The sequence below is a fragment of the Mustelus asterias genome, chromosome 8 (genome assembly GCF_964213995.1).
Source record: "Mustelus asterias chromosome 8, sMusAst1.hap1.1, whole genome shotgun sequence".
Classification (NCBI taxonomy): domain Eukaryota; kingdom Metazoa; phylum Chordata; class Chondrichthyes; order Carcharhiniformes; family Triakidae; genus Mustelus; species Mustelus asterias.
Genome location: NC_135808.1, coordinates 84,387,942 through 84,406,129, shown reverse-complemented (window position 1 = coordinate 84,406,129; position 18,188 = coordinate 84,387,942). Strand labels below are relative to the sequence as shown.

Here is an 18,188-nt window from a genome sequence, read left to right as displayed (position 1 = left end):
AGCACTGCTAGGTGCCCCACCTGTTGGAAGCCAGAAAATCTCCACTGGAGCAGGAAGAAAAATGGAAATATATCAAGCTGAGGACTGTTTAGCAGCATTTTTGTTCCATTTTCAGTTCAGCCTTCTTTGAAGCATCCATTACCGGCAGAACTGGCGCGCTGCTCAGTAATTTCAATCATATTACACAGAGGCCTCTATTTTGCAGCTGATTCGAGGCATTTATGAGACTTCAGACAATTGTTGCACAGGCTTCTAGTGTTTTTGGTGCTTTCTTCTGTCATTGTTCCCTCACTAGAACATTGGCTGTGAAGTAACCTTCAGGCCAGTGTTCACAATGGCATGGAACCCTTGCAGCTAAAATACAATAGTGCTTCAGGCAGCATCATTAATTCCATAATACCCTGACTTTATTATATAATACTGGCAGTCTATATAACCTCCAATAGGTGTGTACCTGTACAGTCAGGTGCTAAGTTACTGAACTCAGATGAATACGCACTCTTTATTCTGTGCTTCAATCTCTTTCTGTAAGTCCTCTTTTCTCAGTCCATTATATAGTGCTTGAAGATTGAGATAGGTCACAGGCACTGTAAGAGAGGTGCAAATAAAATCACTGATTTGCTTCTTCAGCATAGCTTTTACTGGTTTAGCAAATTGGAGAGCTATAATGATGGTCATCATTTCTCTGAAGAGCAGCTTTCCCAATGGATACACAGGAGGATGGAATTTATTCTTATGCAACATATAAAGTAGACATTGTGGTGAGTTGGGAAGATCTTTAAACATTCGATAAATTAAAACTCTATAACATAACTTCTTTACCTGCCATCCTTTTCCAGTATGAAAGTGTTATGAGAACAGAAATTGCTGGAAATACTCAGCAGGTCAGGCAATGTCTGAGGAGAGGGAAGCAGTTAACATCTCAGGTGATGGATGACTTTTCAACACAACTGGGAAACGTTAGAAACATACTGGTCATTTGAAAAGGGGGATGGGTGGGGGGGGGGAGGGGGGTAAGGTGGAAAAAAACAAAAGAGAAGGTCTGTGATAGGGCCAGAAACGGGTTGGTAGTGCAAGGTCAACGTAATAGGAAAAGTAAAGAAACAAAAGGTGTGTCTGGAGGAGGTGGGAATGAAGAATAATGAACAGCTACAAAACCAACTAAGAAAAGGAAATAAAATGGGGGCAGGAGTTACTGTCTGACTTTGTTGATCTTAATATTGAGCATGGAAGACAGCAAAGTGCTTAATCGAAAGAAGGGACACTGTTTCTTGAGCTTACATTGAGCTTCAATGTAACATTGCTGGAGGCTGAGGACAGGGAGGTCAGTGGGGGGTGCAAAGTGGAGAATTAAAATGGCAGCTAACTGGAAGCTCAGGATCATGCTTGGGAACTGAATGGAGATGTTCGCAGAGCAGTTGCCCAATGCGCATTTGGACTCCCCAGTGTCGAGAAGGCCACATTGTGAGCAATGAATACAGTACACTAAATTGAAAGAAGAACATGTAAATCACTGCATAATCATTTTAATCAGGCAATTGAGGTTGGCCTGCTTGAATATGAACTCCTTCATTAAGGGCCAAATTGATGGTCCAATCAGGGAGCCCCATGCTCTGTACTTAAACGGGAGTGCCAGTTCCTCTGGCACTCTGGATGTAGACTGCACACTGAGAGGAACTCTGTATAGTATTGTTGGATCTTGTAAGTAAAGGAATTTTGGTGAAGGGACTTCAGCCTCCGAAGACATATTACATGCTGTTTAACCTGGAAAGACCTTTTGGGGCCTTGGCTGGTGAGGAGGAAGGAGATAAGCAAATAGTGATATTGAGTGCTGGCAACATTTTAAATGAGATTTATCTATACACTCATCCTTTTGGTGTCTATAGTCCTATGAAAGAACATTCAAACCAACCAGAAATTTTTTTTAAATCATATTAGTTAAGATATATTCTATAATGATTTATCCAAACACATTACATCCATATAATAGATCATAGGGGCTTATTGGTATCTGGATTTTCAACGATGCAAAATGGAATGGGCATAAATGAAAACAAACAGGTAAGCGCAGGAAGAACAGAACTTTGCATGAATGTTGGAAACCTGAAATAAAGTGCTGGAATCACTGGAATTATGCCCAAAAGACAGGTGTGATGTCTAACAATTTAGCAGTGAATTAGCCCTGTGCCCAGTCTGCAGGGGGATTGGCCCAACTGTGAAATCCACTGTGTCTATTTTTAGGATTCCGGGCAAGATGCCTAAGCCAGACGTTCAGCACTTTGAATACGTAACTATGTTGAAACTCCCTTTTCACAATCAGGCAGTGATGCGCAGGGCAGGTGTTGGCAAGATTCTTTAACAAATGATAAATTATAAGTTATTTTGAAACCCTTCCTATGGAACAATGAGAATCAGGAGTGAGTGTTCCACCAATTCCACAGGTTTTGCAATAACCATTCCCCCTCTTCTGAACTTCCCTTCCAGAACTGACTTAGAACTTAGCTTTGCATTGTGTACCCACATCAATGGCAACTAGCTTTAAACCTGTCCCAAACTCATTGCAGAAATGTGCGGCCAACCAAGAAGCTACCCTTATAAGCAGCAGGCACACTCTCGGCCAGTGGTTCCCAAGCTTTTTTCACTGGGCCGCACTTTCGGAATAAAAATTTGCTCGCGCCACACCAAATTTTTTATTGATAAATACATTCAAAAACAAAAAAAACCAACTTCTAGCAGTGCTTGATTCATAACATAGAACACAACTACTTTATAATATGATCATGGGACATCCAGAAAGTATAAAACAATGCATCACTTGATGCTCTTGCTCTCACTTTGGAAAAATATCTATCCATGTTTAAATGTTTCTTTGATTGTCCTTGAATCTTCCCGCCACACTTGCCATCCTCTCTCGCCGCACCAGTGTGGCGCGCCGCACCCTTTGGGAACCACTGCTCTAGGCTGAATTTAGGTGCTGGCCGTAGAAGTATAAAGAAACATACTACCATACTACTCCACCCAATTCCATGATACATTTTCTTATGGCGAGTAAGGAGGAGGCACCTGAATGGTGTATTACCGTACTTTGATCTTTGTAGCGTTCAGTTGCTTTCGTTGTGGCAATTTCACTCCAGTCCTTGTGATAATCATCAAAAGCAATCCTTTTAATTCTATAGTGAAGCATAATTATTCATGTTAATTGCAAGAAAAGCTTACGCATTTTCCTACGGGTATTAAAATATTGCACTTAGTATGCAAAGGGTAACAGATGAGGATTAAAAAATCTAGCTTGGCGCTGCTTTTACAATTGGTCAAAAAGTGAATGCTCACAGAAATGCTTCTTCAAAGAAGGTTCAAAGCAGCCAAAAAATAGCCTACACGGGCAGGCAGGAGTTGCAGAATAACACAAATCGCCTTTTCTTTGATTTTCTAATTTTTTTCCCTTTCCTTTCTGAATGCTGGATTCAAGGTTGGTTCCTAATCACCAGAAGCACTCCTGTAACCCAGCCAAGCAACCATTCTCCGAGCCATCCTTGACGATTAATAGCAGATTGTCAGTGGGGTTGGAGGTGAGATGTTCAAAAGCACACAAAAAAGGAGTTCCAGGAGGTCTTTTGAAGGCAGGGCAAGTGGCTGTGCTTTTGGGAAAGAATTCCAGAGGATAAGGAAGATGAAATTTAACCCTGAAAAGTGTGAGGTGATGCACTTTGGAAGAAGTAATTTGACAAGGAAGTATACTATGAAAGGTCTGACACTAAGAAATTCCAAAGAAAAAAGGGACCTTGGCGTGTTTGTCCATAGATTTCTGAAGACAGAAAGGCAGGTTAATAGGCTGGTGAAAAGGCACACTCGCCTTTATCAATGGGACACAAGTTAAAAGTGAGGGGTGGGAGGTTTAGGGGGATTTGAGGAAAAACGTTTTTACCCAGTGGGTGGTGACGGTCTTTAAAGTTTAAAGTTTATTTATTTGTCACAAGTAAGGCTTACATTAACACTGCAATGAAGTTACTGTGAAAGTCCCCTAGTTGCCACAGTCCGAAACCTGTTTGGGTCAATGCACCTAACCAGCATGTCTTTCAGAATGTGGGAGGAAACCGGAGCATCCAGAGGAAACCCACACAGACACGGGGAGAACGTGCAAACTCCACACAGACAGTGACCCAAACCGGGAATCGAACCTGGGTCCCTGGTGCTGTGAGGCAGCAGTACTAACCACTGTGCCGCGCCGGTCTGGGATGCACTGCCTGGGAGGGTGGCGGAGGCAGGATGCCTCATATCCTTTAAAAAGTACCCGGATGAGCACTTGGCACGCCATAACATTCAAGGCTATGGGCTAAGTACTGGCAAGTGGAATTAGGTGGGCAAGTCAGGGCCTTTCATGCGTCGGTGCAGACTCGATGGGCTGAAGGGCCTCTTCTGCACTGTAGTATTCTGTGATTCTGACGTAGTGACTGAATGATCAGCCTCCATTGAAGAAACAGCAGGAATGAGGAAGAAACAATGATACAGAGTAGAGAACTGTTGATGTGAAACAATGAAGGGATTTGAAGGTGAGAATCAAAGTCTTCAAACTGACTTGCTGGGGCCCTGGATGTTGGCAGAGACGATGAGTACAAGAAGTTTGCAGAAAGAAACATTGTCTGAGAAGAAAGGACAGCAATTTACCCCTACCCCTTCTGCAATCACCCAAATCACAATAATCATGGTTTGAACTTGCTGGTCTGTACGCCTAAGTTCCACTGTATTTATCCACTGAGTCACCAGAGGAGCTACTGTTGAGATGTATTTTAAACTCAGGGCACGAGTGAAATTAATTGCTTTCACTTGTCTTTTCAATGTCATTAATTAGCTGAGTCATATAGCAATACGATGTTGATGCTGCTCACAAACAATGCCTCAATTTTAGCTGGTAGCCTGGCAAAGTTTCAATGAGAAAAAGGGAAATCAGAAGGGTCAGCAGAGACAGCTCTCTTGCACCTTTTAGTGGTCTGTTTTAGAGTAGCATTTACAGAGTGTTGGTTCCTTGTCCTCTTGGTTGGAGGAAAATACAAAATCAGGAAGTCATAGATTTGCTAGTGGGAGGTTGAGAAACTAGATGGATCTTCATTTGAAAAGAAAAATAAATGCTGCTGGTGGCTTAGCTTAATAGTTAAATGCATCACACGGTGTGCTACAAGCCATCCAGACAATCCCCTAGATGTTGAATCACTGAAAATGCACTCAGTTTTGGTGCTTAAAAAGGTTAACGCACACACAAAAATTCCAATGATTATTCCTTTTCCTACAGATCACAACTAACCCCAAGCAACAATTTAAATGGAGGAGGAGAATGCAGAAAGAGTCTGAAGGGCCTGCTAACGCTTAGCACTGACTGAAATTTGAGATGTTAAAGGAAAAGCCATTGAGCATTAGTTATAACAAACAGATGGAGACACTCTTCAGGAGCCTTTGAAAATGATATTTGTAAAGATAACAGTATACAGATCACATAGGTGTGCGGTTCTGAAAAGATTATTGAGGAACTGATACTGAAATCAGACAATGTTTAAATAAATATCAGACTACTTTAATAAAACAAAGTTTGGTCAATTTTCCTAACATTCAAGTGAGGAAAATTTCAACATATTGTATTCATTCCTTTCTGAAGGGAATAGATGAATATTAGATTAAAAATGGGTCATATTTTGCTGTAGAAATAATGGTGAGGTTAACAGAGCTCACTGTTATTGAAGTGTAAATTGTATAGCAACATCTGGTGTCCACATGTGCAGCTAAATGCAGAAATCAGGAAGTTGCTGCCTAATGTGCCCTGCCTCTCCAGAAGTTAGCTGAGAGACACAACATTGATATTTGTGTTTGGATATGAAATTGCCGTACTTACATTATCGATACCCACTAAATGCAATAGAAAAGGCTTGAGTTTGTCCAGTTTGGAACAGGTAAATTATTAATGCACTAATAGTCTTGATTGCTACAAAACAACTTCTCTGGCACTGAAAATTAACTTTTACAAGTGTGGAGTCACTTTCCTTCAAATTTTAATTATTGTTGGACGTTAGATTTAAAATATACTTCTTCCTGACTCTCTCATTTCTCTCTCAAGCACATTTTTCTTCTTATTTTGTTTTCTTTACGTGATTTGACATTGAATTCAGATTCTGGGCTCCTCATTACCAATTCCTCAAATTGATTGTTTAGGGAGATGCACAATTGCTTGACCTGTTCACACAAGTCTCAGTTCCCTTTAAGAGGAAGCTGTGCTGAAATGGCTTTGTAATCACGGAAAGTTCCAGTGCAAAATCCCATTGAATGTTCGTGGTGAATGTAATGAACAGCTGCTGCTATTCACTTGCTGCAGATTACAAAATCCAGCCCGTTGTAGTGGATGGGGCGGCAGATGGTATGCTACTGTTGGCCTCTGTGAGTCTGGGCAAGAGAGGAGAAAATGCTACTACCGTAATGATTGCTATCCAATAACCTATGTTAAGGACCGATAATTGACCATCAGGTCGAGGTTGAGCTAAAGATCTAAGAGATCTAGGTTGGCTGTGGTGCCTTTCACAATCAAAAAGCAAGGAAACGTTCATTGTGAACTCAACACATGAACACTTGGCTGAGGCAACAGAAGGTTTTTGATGCACCTGGATTGTAATTCAGTGCCTTCAGGAGATGAGAGAAAAAGTTAGAAAATTAGACAAAACAGCAGAACTTAAAGTTATAAGGCGATCATAGCCATCAAAATCTAACTCCTGTCTTGTAACAATCGAAGTGTCCCCTGTTAGAATGATGTTGTATTTTTGTCCAAGTACATTTAAGGCTCAGAAATTTAATGGATTTGCTTTTTTAAAATTAAACCTATAGTTACTCATCTGTCTCAAGCTTTGGAATGCATCAAGGCAATCCATGAGATTCAAATTATCCATGATTTGTTGGAAGGAGTAGTATTGATGTACCGAATAACCACCAACACCACTTAATTGTTTATTGATCCATGACATGTTGTCAAATTGGACATATTATATATATATATATATATATATATATACACATATAGCTTACTGATGGTGGTCAAGATTTGACACTGCAGGGAACCAGCTGTTTCCATTGTTACAGCTTGTATCTTGCTTTCTGATGGCTTGAGCAACCTTGAGCACAACTAGTTCCCCTGAGTCACCAACAGGTGGGTATGGCAGAACTTTCACATGCTTGGTTACAGAGTAGGGCAAGTAGGCAATCCACTCTGTGTCTACTGGTCTCCCTGGCAGGTCCTCATTCATCTTGTTCACATCATAGCACTTCAAACTCAACTTGTAGCATTAAAATGAACTTCATCACCAAATACATCAGGATTCTGTAGTTTTTGCCGTTGCTCCCATCAGTTTATGTTATAAGAGTTCCTATTTTCTTCCTCTTTTGCTGACATCTTGAAAATACTTCAATTACAGTCAGCTTCTCACTGAATTCATTGAGATTTTCATTCAATTTAAGCACTATGATATAAACAATAATTCAGAAACATTTATAATTACTTTTAGATGTGAAACACAAAAAAATGACAAAATTCAGGACAAAACTTTACTGTAAAATGGGAGATTTAAAATATGAATCCAGAGAGTTTTGGTGGTTGCCAGAAAATATATTATCCACCAGTGTCCTCATTTCATCAACTCATGAGTTAAACTGAGTTGTGTGGGTCTTGGATATCCAAATGTTATTTTTCACAGCTAGATTCAATTTATCTACTCACATTAGTGGCTTCCCATAACTTGGTGTGGAAACTTGGTCTTGAAAATGGGCCACAGGAAAGCTCTCAGCTGTTGACTTGACTCCAGCTGTCAAGGGGCAAAGGCAAACTTGAGAGACTCCAGCACAAATACAAAGAACTAACAATGTCACATTGTATTTCTTATTTCCCAAAATTTCCACCTTACCCTACTAAATTAAACTGTCAGATTAAAATCCGCAGATTCTCCCTTTAAGCATTCTGAGTGTGAGGATTGCTCCATAATAGCCAGTCGCAGGATACATATTTTATATCAGAATATTATCTCTGGCGTGGAAATTTATCCCATCATAATTGCATTCCTCCCATAATCCCCTCAGCCCTCTGCCATCTCTTCAATTTCCTCCTGTTTTGATGGTTATTCTTCCACATCACTAACACTTTGCCAACAAGACCATTCTTCAAGCACGAGTCTTGAATGTGTGTGTCAGCGAGCAGTTTTACTGTGGAAGAAATCACAACTGAGCCAAAGTGTGACCACCCAGGTCTACTTTCCAACAGGAGCCACTGGATAAGAATCGAGGGGGGAAGCCCTGGATGGTGCCCGATTTTTTATTTATCCTCCCCATCCCAATGCTGTTGAAAGTCATGACTGCCCTCAACTGAGAGCAGCTGAATTTGGACAGTCAGAGATTTTCAGTGTCTTTCATCCATTTTCACCCCCCCCCCCCCCCCCCCCCCCCCCCCCCGCCCCTTCCCAGCTTCATATATCCCCACCGTTTTCTCACTCATGTCCATGGATCAGGAGCCTCAGAATACCTGGCACAGCCAACCATTGCCAGATCCTCATTAGGCACAGATCTCTTCCTTAAACCCTTGTCTGCCGAATGACACTTGCAGGAAACTCATGGATTTCATTGTTACCAAGGTAATAACAATGCATTCAGCTATTTGTGCTGCCTTTTCCCCTTCTCTGCTAAGCCCAACTTTCTTCCAGATCTCCTCCCACTCAATGCTCCCTGGTTCCCCCCACCCCCGTCTCTCTCTTTTCTCTCTTCAAGTCAATCTTAAGACTGATCTCTCTCTGGAGTAAAATGTGTTTGGTGATGGGATCATGTTGCAGACACGAAAAAGAATTGAATGTGCAGGCTGGTGGGGAGGAAGGCGAAAATAAGTGGATCCACTCGCTGTAGCAAGATAGAGAGGATGGTAAGGAAAGAATTAAGGCAATTGGAATGGTAGCGATTAAGGATCCTGTCTACAATGTAGAAAGGAATCCTTGGCTGAGGAGCAGGAAGGACATATTGGAAAGCCTGGTGCAGAAGGTGGCATAATCACAACACTTAGAGTCATAGAGTCATCGAGGTTTACAGCATGGAAACAGGCCCTTTGGCCCAACTTGTCCATGCCGCCCTTTCTTTTTTAAAACCCCTAAGCTAATCCCAATTGCCCGCATTTGGCCCATATCCCTCTATACCCATCGTATCCATGTAACTATCTAAATGCTTTTTAAAAGACAAAATTGTACCCGCCTCTACTACTATCTCTGGCAGCTTGTTTCAGACACTCACTACCCTCTGTGTGAAAAAATTGCCCCTCTGGACACTTTTGTATCTCTCCCCTCTCACCTTAAACCTATGCCCTCTAGTTTTAGACTCCCCTACCTTTGGGAAAAGATATTGATTATCTAGCTGATCTGTACCCCTCATTATTTTATAGACCTCTATAAGATTACCCCTCAGTCTTCTACGCTCCAGAGAAAGAAGTCCCAGTCTATCCAGGCTCTCCTTATAACTCAATCCATCAAGTCCCGGTAGCATCCTAGTAAATCTTTTCTGCACTCTTTCTAGTTTAATAATATCCTTTCTACAATAGGGTGACCAGAATTGCACACAGTATTCCAAATGTGGCCATACCAATGTCTTGTACAACTTCAACAAGACGTCCCAACTCCTGTATTCAATGTTCTGACCGATGAAACCAAGCATGCCGAATGCCTTCTTCACCAGTGTCCACGTGTGACTCCACTTTCAAGAAGCTATGAACATGTACCCCTAGATCTCCTTGTTCTGTAACTCTCCCCAACGCCCTACCATTAACTGAGTAAGTCCTGCCTGGTTCAATCTACCAAAATGCATCACCTCGCATTTGTCTAAATTAAACTCCATCTGCCATTTGTCAGCCCACTGGCCCAATTGATCAAGATCCTGTTGCAATTGGAGATAACTTTCTTCACTGTCCACTATGCCACCAATCTTGGTGTCATCTGCAAACTTACTAACCATGCCTCCTATATTCTCATCCAAATCATTAATATAAATGACAAATAACAGTGGACCCAGCACTGATCCCTGAGGCACACCGCTGGTCTCAGGCCTCCAGTTTGAAAAACAACTCTCTACAACCACCCTTTGGCTTCTGTCAAGAAGCCAATTTTGTTTCCATTTAGATACCTCATCCTGGATCCTGTGAGATTTCACCTTATGCAACAACCTACCATGCGGTACCTTGTCAAAGGCCTTGCTAAAGTCCATGTAGACAATATCAACTGCACTGCCCTCATCTACCTTCTTGGTTCCCCCTTCAAAACACTCAATCAAATTTGTGAGACTTGATTTTCCACTCACAAAGCCATGCTGACTGTCCCAAATCAGTCCTTGTGTCTCTAAATGCCTGTAGATCCTGTCTCTCAAAATACCTTCCAACAATTTACCCACCACAGATGTGAGGCTCACTGGCCTGTAGTTCCCAGGCTTTTCCCTGCAGCCCTTTTTAAACAAAGGCACAGCATTTGCCACTCTCCAATCATCAGGCACGTCACCCGTGACTATCGATGATTCAAATATCTCAGCTAGGGGACCCTCAATTTCCTCCCTAGCCTCCCACAATGTCCTGGGATACACTTCTGACAGACTTGGAGAAACTGTGAGAAAGGAATGGAATCTTCTTTGGAAGTGAGAGGCCAGAAATATAACCAGGGAGCTGTTTGGAGTCGGTTGGTTTGTAATAAATAATAGTGCAATAAATATCCTCAAATCTAGAGCAAGAGAGAGAGTTACAGCAAAACAAGGAAGAGTCAGTGACGTACCATATAAAGGGAGGAATTCGCTGAGAAGAATTTGAAGTTAATTAAATCTCTGGTTCAGGGTGAGAGCAGGAAGCAACACCGATATACTCATATATTCGAACCAAAGATCCCATTTGTTTTTATAAATTAACACCTGTAAGAAACATTTTTTTTCAATTTTCTTTCCTGAAAGGGCAATTCTTGACCGAGAGAATCAATAGTATTCACACTTGTAGATATCATACCCAAATTTAGTCTGTCCACAGAAGTGGTGCACACTTGCATTTTTCCAACCAGAGATTTAATAGTGATCGGCAGCAAAAACTCTTTCTCCCTCTTTCCAAGCCAGAGCAGCTCCGATCCACCATCATAGGCCCAACTGACAAAAGTGAACTCCGGATCAATCTCGGGACCTAACTGGTCAATATAGACCAGCATCAGACATCAGCTGAGCCACTGAGCTACTCTATTCATTTTCTGAAAAAACTGCCCATAATTCTAAATTCAAAATCAGCTTTCTTGCCTTGACACAGCACTGTGTGCTTCTGAAATATATAGTAACCAGGCAGGCAGACAGTTTGTTCCATGCCTTATATTTTGACTGTATAAATATTTCAGAAGTTTGTGACACTAAAGATCTTACTTTCTTTAAGCTGTCTGCTGGTTCTGACACATTCCAAAATCATTTCTCGATAACGTGATGGGTTTTCCTTTAACATCTCAACAGCTTCCACATTGACGGCGTTTTCCAGCACCGGATTGGACAACATCACCTAGTGGGAGATTATAGCACAACTCGGAATCAGACCTTCCGTAATTAAGAGCTTCACAACCAAACAGACCAATTAACATAACAACAGGAAAGGATCGAGTGGTGAATTGACTGATTAAGTGTCATCCTATCATTCCTGGATTTCAGCTTTTAACCGAAACTAAATTGACAGGGTAAAGATTCTACTTCCTTCGCTTGCTGTTTGTTGTATAATCTCCTCATTAGACGACTGTATTTAATGGCAGTATTACAAAATCATATCACTTCAGCCATCCATAAAAACCCAACTGGCCTCACCTTCCATTAGCAAGGAAGTAAATCAGACAGGAGTTCTGCTTCTTCTCACAACCTGCTCAAAAGTAGATGAATGGATGTTGCTGGATGACAGAACTCAACACCAGTGAGTTCTGCAAGCACTCAGTGCCTGGGCACTGAGAAATTACCCACCCTGGCAAAAACCAGAAGAGGAAGGAGAACAATCAGATAGGTGGATAACATTGAGAAGTGAACTGGAGGAGGTTTGAAGAAAGCCAAAGAAGGAAGATGATGCCAACAGCCAATTAAGGCTCTGGTGACAGGGAACGAATGATTCTGGAATTGATTACTGCTGTCAGGGGAGAAAGGCAGAGAAGGCGAAAGGATGAGTGAGAAATGAAAGTAGGGCTAAAAGAAAATAAAGATTTATTCAATTATTTATCATATCCCAAAATCAAACTAAAAATCACTGCACCTAACATATTGGATATAGTTATGACATTCAGTGATATAAAAAGCAATGGGAAGGAACAAGGAAAGCGACTAAAGTGGATAGATCTTTCAGGGAAATGGCATAGGTGTGACAGGTCAAATGTTTCACTGGGGTTGTAAAATTTTATGATTCTGTGAAGGTGAATGTAGATTAAACAAACTGCAGACAATGGCACCCTCTGCTGGAATGATTGGCTATTACACTCTAATTAAATGGCATGACAATATCATCATAGAAATCATAGAAACCCTACAGTGCAGAAGGAGGCCTTTCGGCCCATCGAGTCTGCACCGACCATAGAAAATATCATAGAAAAAACAAAATATGTACTACAGAGGCAGTAAATCTGAAACACCATCATTAAACGCTGAAAAGAGAACTCTAGCCATGACTGCAGTTTAATAATGAGGTTATTCTATATTGTCTTCATTCATAATGTTTGCAGATGAAGGCAGGCAATAATCAGATCAGATTCAGCCTTTGGTCTGGGTATGAAAAGCAGCCAAGTCAAGCACAGTGTCCCTCAATTATGATTGATACAAATCTTACCACATGTCCATGCATCTAAAACTCAACTGAATAACAATGCTGGCTAAATTATGAATGCATAGAATGTTATTAAAGAACTTAAAAAGAGGGTTGGGCTTCACTTTAAATCACGTTTCTATTCCAATCTCATGAATTGATTCTTCTCCCAATTTCATGTAAGGCAATAGTTTTATTTTCTTTCCTCCCAAACGTTTTCCAGCATTCCCATTTGGGCTCTCATTGAGATTCGCTGATTAATACAGGCCTGGAGACATCTTATGATGCACTTACTCACTGAGACATCAGGAAAAGCTATGTTCCTTGCCTTTTGGTGTTTCTGATTGTGGTAAGCCTGCGGAACATGTCATGATATTCAGTAAACGGTTACTACTGTCTATTGTAACATAACATTATGTGCAGTATGCATATCAGAATGAATCTTGACTGACTCACAATCCTGTCCACACCATCTCCAAAGTTTTCCCCACTTCTCCTGAACACGAAGCCAGGTTGAAGAATGATTCAAAAGGTTGTCTTCTGGTAACATGCAGGGGTACTCAAGTCTGGACTATAAAAGCAGATTTTACAAATTTACATTCTGGTGTTGTGCTGCACACACTCGCAACACATACAGGAAATCTGAGGTCAGTGGAGGTTAAAATTAATGATCGGGCAATTTTGTGAGGCACCTCAGAGTCGGAATAAGAGGTTACATGACACCAGGTTATAGTCCAACAGATTCATTTGAAATCACAAGCTTTCGGAGCGCTGCTCCTTCATCAGGTGAAGTCCCTGGACAAAGGAGCAGTGATCCAAAAGCTTGTGATTTTAAATAAATCTGGTGTTATGTGACCTCTCATCTCGATACACCCCAGTCCAACACTGGCATCTCCACATCGGAGTCCGAATCAGTAACATGCACTCCTGGCACAGCCTTTGAGTCTCAACAAGATACTGACTATGGAGGACATGACAACAGAGCCTAATACTTTACTCAGCCAAGTTTGTGAACTGTAGATTGGTTGAAATTGACTGAAGTGAATAGATCATGTTCATTCTACAACAACTTTAATCCCCATCATCAAATATAAAAATTCCCATGACAGTCCTTGCACCTCTTTATTCATCACATGTGGTCATATTTCCATCAGAATTTCTGTATTCCATAGAAGTTGAAGTACTTTATTTATAGCAGTTGGCTGTAAATGTTTGCTGCTTTTGGTCGAAGTGATGTTCCCCCACGGTTGATCCTGAGGTTTCAGTTTGCTTTCATAGGTAGTGAAACGTTACTACTTTTTTTCTGGATTCCTTTAGTTGTTATAAGTATGCTTATACAGCTGTAGAACAGTAAGTTAAGTGTCTTTCAGTATATAAAAATCATATCCAGTCCAAGGCCTTTTCCTGATCTGCCTTTTGCAATTGGGTTTACTAGATTTTCATGACTAAATGGCTCAGTGTTAAAGTCAAGTTCTCTATCTAACATATGTTCAGTGGTATATGTTAAGGTCAGTTCTTGGACCAACAGCTTTTCAAAGTGAACTTTCCACCATTGTCTCCTCGTTTCTTCATTCTTTCCTTTTAATTTTCCTTTTAAGGTTTCAGTTACGTGATTGGCTAATATCAGTATATGTCTCCTGTCCTTAACCCTCATTTTGTCTTATTAGATATCGAACTGGCTGCAGCAATAGTCAACTGCTTCAAATTGGTCATTCATTTTCCTGAAACATTTTCTGCATGTTCTATTCTAACATACCTTTGTCATGTGACTGTCTCAACTGTTCTCTCTTTTCTTGAACAAGTGGATGAGCTTTGATGTCAGATTTCAAGTGATGTGCTTATTTGGGGATTATTTTTAGTAGTTTCAGCTACTGATTTTACTGGAATCAAAACTTCTGATGGTGCTTTGTCATTTTCATCACAATGGTTTGCAAATCTGTTTGGGACTGTGATCATAAATTGATTCTTCAAGTTAATTATCCTTATTCAATCAGCTACAGCACAAGTTTCTGCCTGGAACCGGTCTACTTGTTCTTGGAACCCTTGAACTAAGACTATTTTTACTGTCATAATTCTATGTTCTGATCCAATTGTATCCAGAGCTGTGAGCTTCCACATTCCAGATCTTGTTTTTGCTACTTTTCCAGGTGAAGATCATAACCCAGTTGAGCATATTTGGGAACTTATATTCCGCTGAAAAGAAACATATTGCCAAAGTTTTTCATCTTGCACTCATCAGCTTCGGCAACATGTCTCTCTTTTTAGCAATATTCAAGATTCATACATCCAAAATTTCCTGAATTACTTTGCAAGTTGTTATCTGCAGACCAGAGGTTGAATTCCATGGTGCAATGAAGAAGAAATTTTCCATTTCCAGTTGTATCATCATGAAATGTGTAGTAAACTATTTCTATACTCACATTCACTCTTTGTGCATTTATATCAATTTTGTTAATCAGGCAGTTATGGGGTGGAACAGATTCCTTTATTCTGCATCATTCTTCATAAAATTTGAGCACTTCCAGGTCGACAACTTTGTTCATTTAGGCCATAGCAGATTATTGTGGTGACTAATGGGGTCCAGAGAATTCTGTAATAAGTATTTTACAATCAATTCCATCTGCAGATTTAACACATGGGGGCTGAGAACACAAGAAATGGAAGCAGGAGTAGGTCACCAGGCCTTTCAAGCCTGCCCTACCCATTCAATATGATCATGATGATCTATGCCAGCCTCAATTTCTTTTTTGTGCCATTTTCCCATAGCCTTCCATTCCTCAATCTATCAAATGTTTATCCACCTTCACTTTAAATACTTCTAATGATCCAGCCTCCACCACCCTTTGGGGCAGAGAATTCCAGAGGTTCACCACCCTCTGCAAGAAGAAATTTCTATGCATCTCTTGTTTTAAACCTTTATCTTGTCAGCTGTATTCTCTTGTCCAAGACTCTCCCACTAGTGAATCCAGTGGCTTCATTGATTCCGTTGTTGTACAAAATCAATGATAAACATGATGCTCCTTGATACGCATGATTCGGAAGTCAGACCGCTTTATCAATTTTACAAATTCCTTTTCTGAAAGATTTTCATTTCAAATGTGAATGTTGAATGTGGATTACCTTTATTGCCTTCTTATATTTCATGAGTTTAATGCCGGTTTTCCATAACCTTTCCTCCAATGTTTCCGTAAAGATTTGGATTGAAGTATCAGATGCTGCAGGTGCACTGACCTGTAAATCAGCATTAGGCAATAAAACAGGAATGGGAACCATGTTGCTGTGATTTGTACAGTCCATGGTAGCTCTCTTCATTGACTTGTTACTCTTTCAGCTGTGTCACAGACACCTGCATTCATATGGATTTTTAATATAGAAAGGAGGAATCAAAATGACGTACAGGAAAAGACACCCTGGTTTGTCCAGGCTGTCCCATATAGCACTGATGCTCATAATTCCACCTGTCAGAGCCATGTAATCTCCCGAGAGATGGTACTTGATGTGGCACTTTATCAAACGCCTTCTGGAAATCTAAGTATAATACATCCACTGGTTCCACTTCATCCACAGCACATGCTACTTTCTCAAATAAGTTGGTTAAGCATGAATTCCCTTTCACAAAATCATGTTGACTCTGTCTGATTAACAAGTGCCCTGATTTAACTTCTTTAATAATAGCTCTAACATTTTCACCCTGATAGATGTAAAGCTAATTGGCCTGTAGTTTCCTGCTTTCTGTCTCCTGCCCTTTTTGAATAATGGAGTTACATTTGCTAACTTACAATCTAATTGGACCTTCCACGAATCTAGGGTGCATTGAAAAATAAAACCAATGCATCAACTACCTCACTAGCCACTTTGTTAAAGGCCCGAGGATGAAGTCCATCAGGACCCGGACTTTTGTCAGTCCGCAGCTCCAACCATTTACTCAGTACTTCTCTGGTGATTGTAATTTTCCTCAGTTCCTCCCTCCCTTCCATTTCCTGGTTCACAGCTGCTTCTGAGATGTTAATTATATCCTCTATAGTGAAGGCTGATGTTCCATTCATCTGCAATCTCCTTATTTTCCATTATCAATTTTCCAGACACAATTTCTGAAGGATGAATGCTCTGTTTGTTAACTCATTTACTTTTAAAATATTTATAGAAACTCTGTTATTTATAGAAACTACCTGTTTTTATATTACTGGCAACTTCCTCATACTCTGTTTTCCCTGCTGATTAAGCTTTTAGTCATCCTTTGCTGTTCCTTATATTTTGACCGATCTTCTAACCTTCCACTTGCCTTTGCACAATGGTATGCTTTTTCTTTCATAGAATCCCAACAGTACAGAAGGAGGCCATTTGGCCCATCGAGCCTTCACCAACAACAATCCCACCCAGATCCTATCCTCGTAACCCCATATATTTATCTTGCTAATCCCCCTGATACTAAGGGGGATTTGGGGGATTTTTGTGATACTATCTTTAACCTTTCTAGTTAATTAGGGGTGGTATGTCCGTCCCTTGGAATTTTTTTTGCTGGAAAATATCTGTTTTGCGTATTCTGAAATAACCCCTTAAATGTTTGCCATTGCATCTCTATTGATCTATCCCTTAATCTAGTTTGCCAATTCACTTTAGCCAGTTCTGCTTTCATGCTCTCATAATTGCCCTTATTTAAGTTTAAAAACATAATCTTGGACCCACTCTCCTCTCCCTCAAACTGAATATTAAATTTAGTTGTGTTATGGTTGCTGCTACCTAGGCCACCTTCACTAATCCCATCTTGTTGCACAATAGTATAGCCTACTCTCAGGTTGGCTCTAGAACATGCTGTTCAAAGAAACTATCCCGAAAATATTCTATGAACTTCTCATCCAGACTACCTTTGTCCATCATACTTTTCTAGTCTATATGCAGTTTAAAATCTCCCATGATTATCAACATGCTTTTCTAACAAGCTCCCATTATTTCATCCTTTATATTCTACTGTACCATGTGGTTGCTGTTAGGGAGCCTGTATACAACTTCCTTTAGTATTTCTCATCTCTATCCAAAGCTTCCACAGCCTAGTTTCCTGAACTTAGGTCATCCCTCTCTATTGTATTAATACCACCATTAACTAACAGATCCACACCTCCACCTTTTCCTCACTTCCTGTCCTTCCTAAATATTCTGTACCCATCAATATTCAGGCCCCAATCCATGTCCTCCTGCAGCCATCTCTCTGTAATGGCTATCAAATTGTATTTATTTATTTCCACATGAACTCTCAGTTCATCTGTTTTGTCTCTAATGCTTTGCACAGTCTTTCTTCAGGATGAGACATTAAACCAACATTTCTGCCCTCTCAGGTAGTCCTAAAAGGAGAGTA

At 40.5% G+C, this 18,188-nt stretch overlaps 1 protein-coding gene across 1 annotated transcript in view; it reads right to left on the bottom strand.

The window, feature by feature from the left end:
• Positions 1-18,188, bottom strand: part of LOC144497321 (ubiquitin-conjugating enzyme E2 U-like) — a 43,555-nt gene that overhangs the window by 13,454 nt on the left and 11,913 nt on the right. The window contains exons 6-9 of the mRNA XM_078218411.1: positions 11,434-11,563; positions 7,748-7,832; positions 3,085-3,170; positions 500-587 (exon numbers count right to left, since the gene is read on the bottom strand). Coding sequence (XP_078074537.1) covers positions 500-587; positions 3,085-3,170; positions 7,748-7,832; positions 11,434-11,563 — 389 coding nt within the window. The remainder of the gene's footprint in view (positions 1-499; positions 588-3,084; positions 3,171-7,747; positions 7,833-11,433; positions 11,564-18,188) is intronic.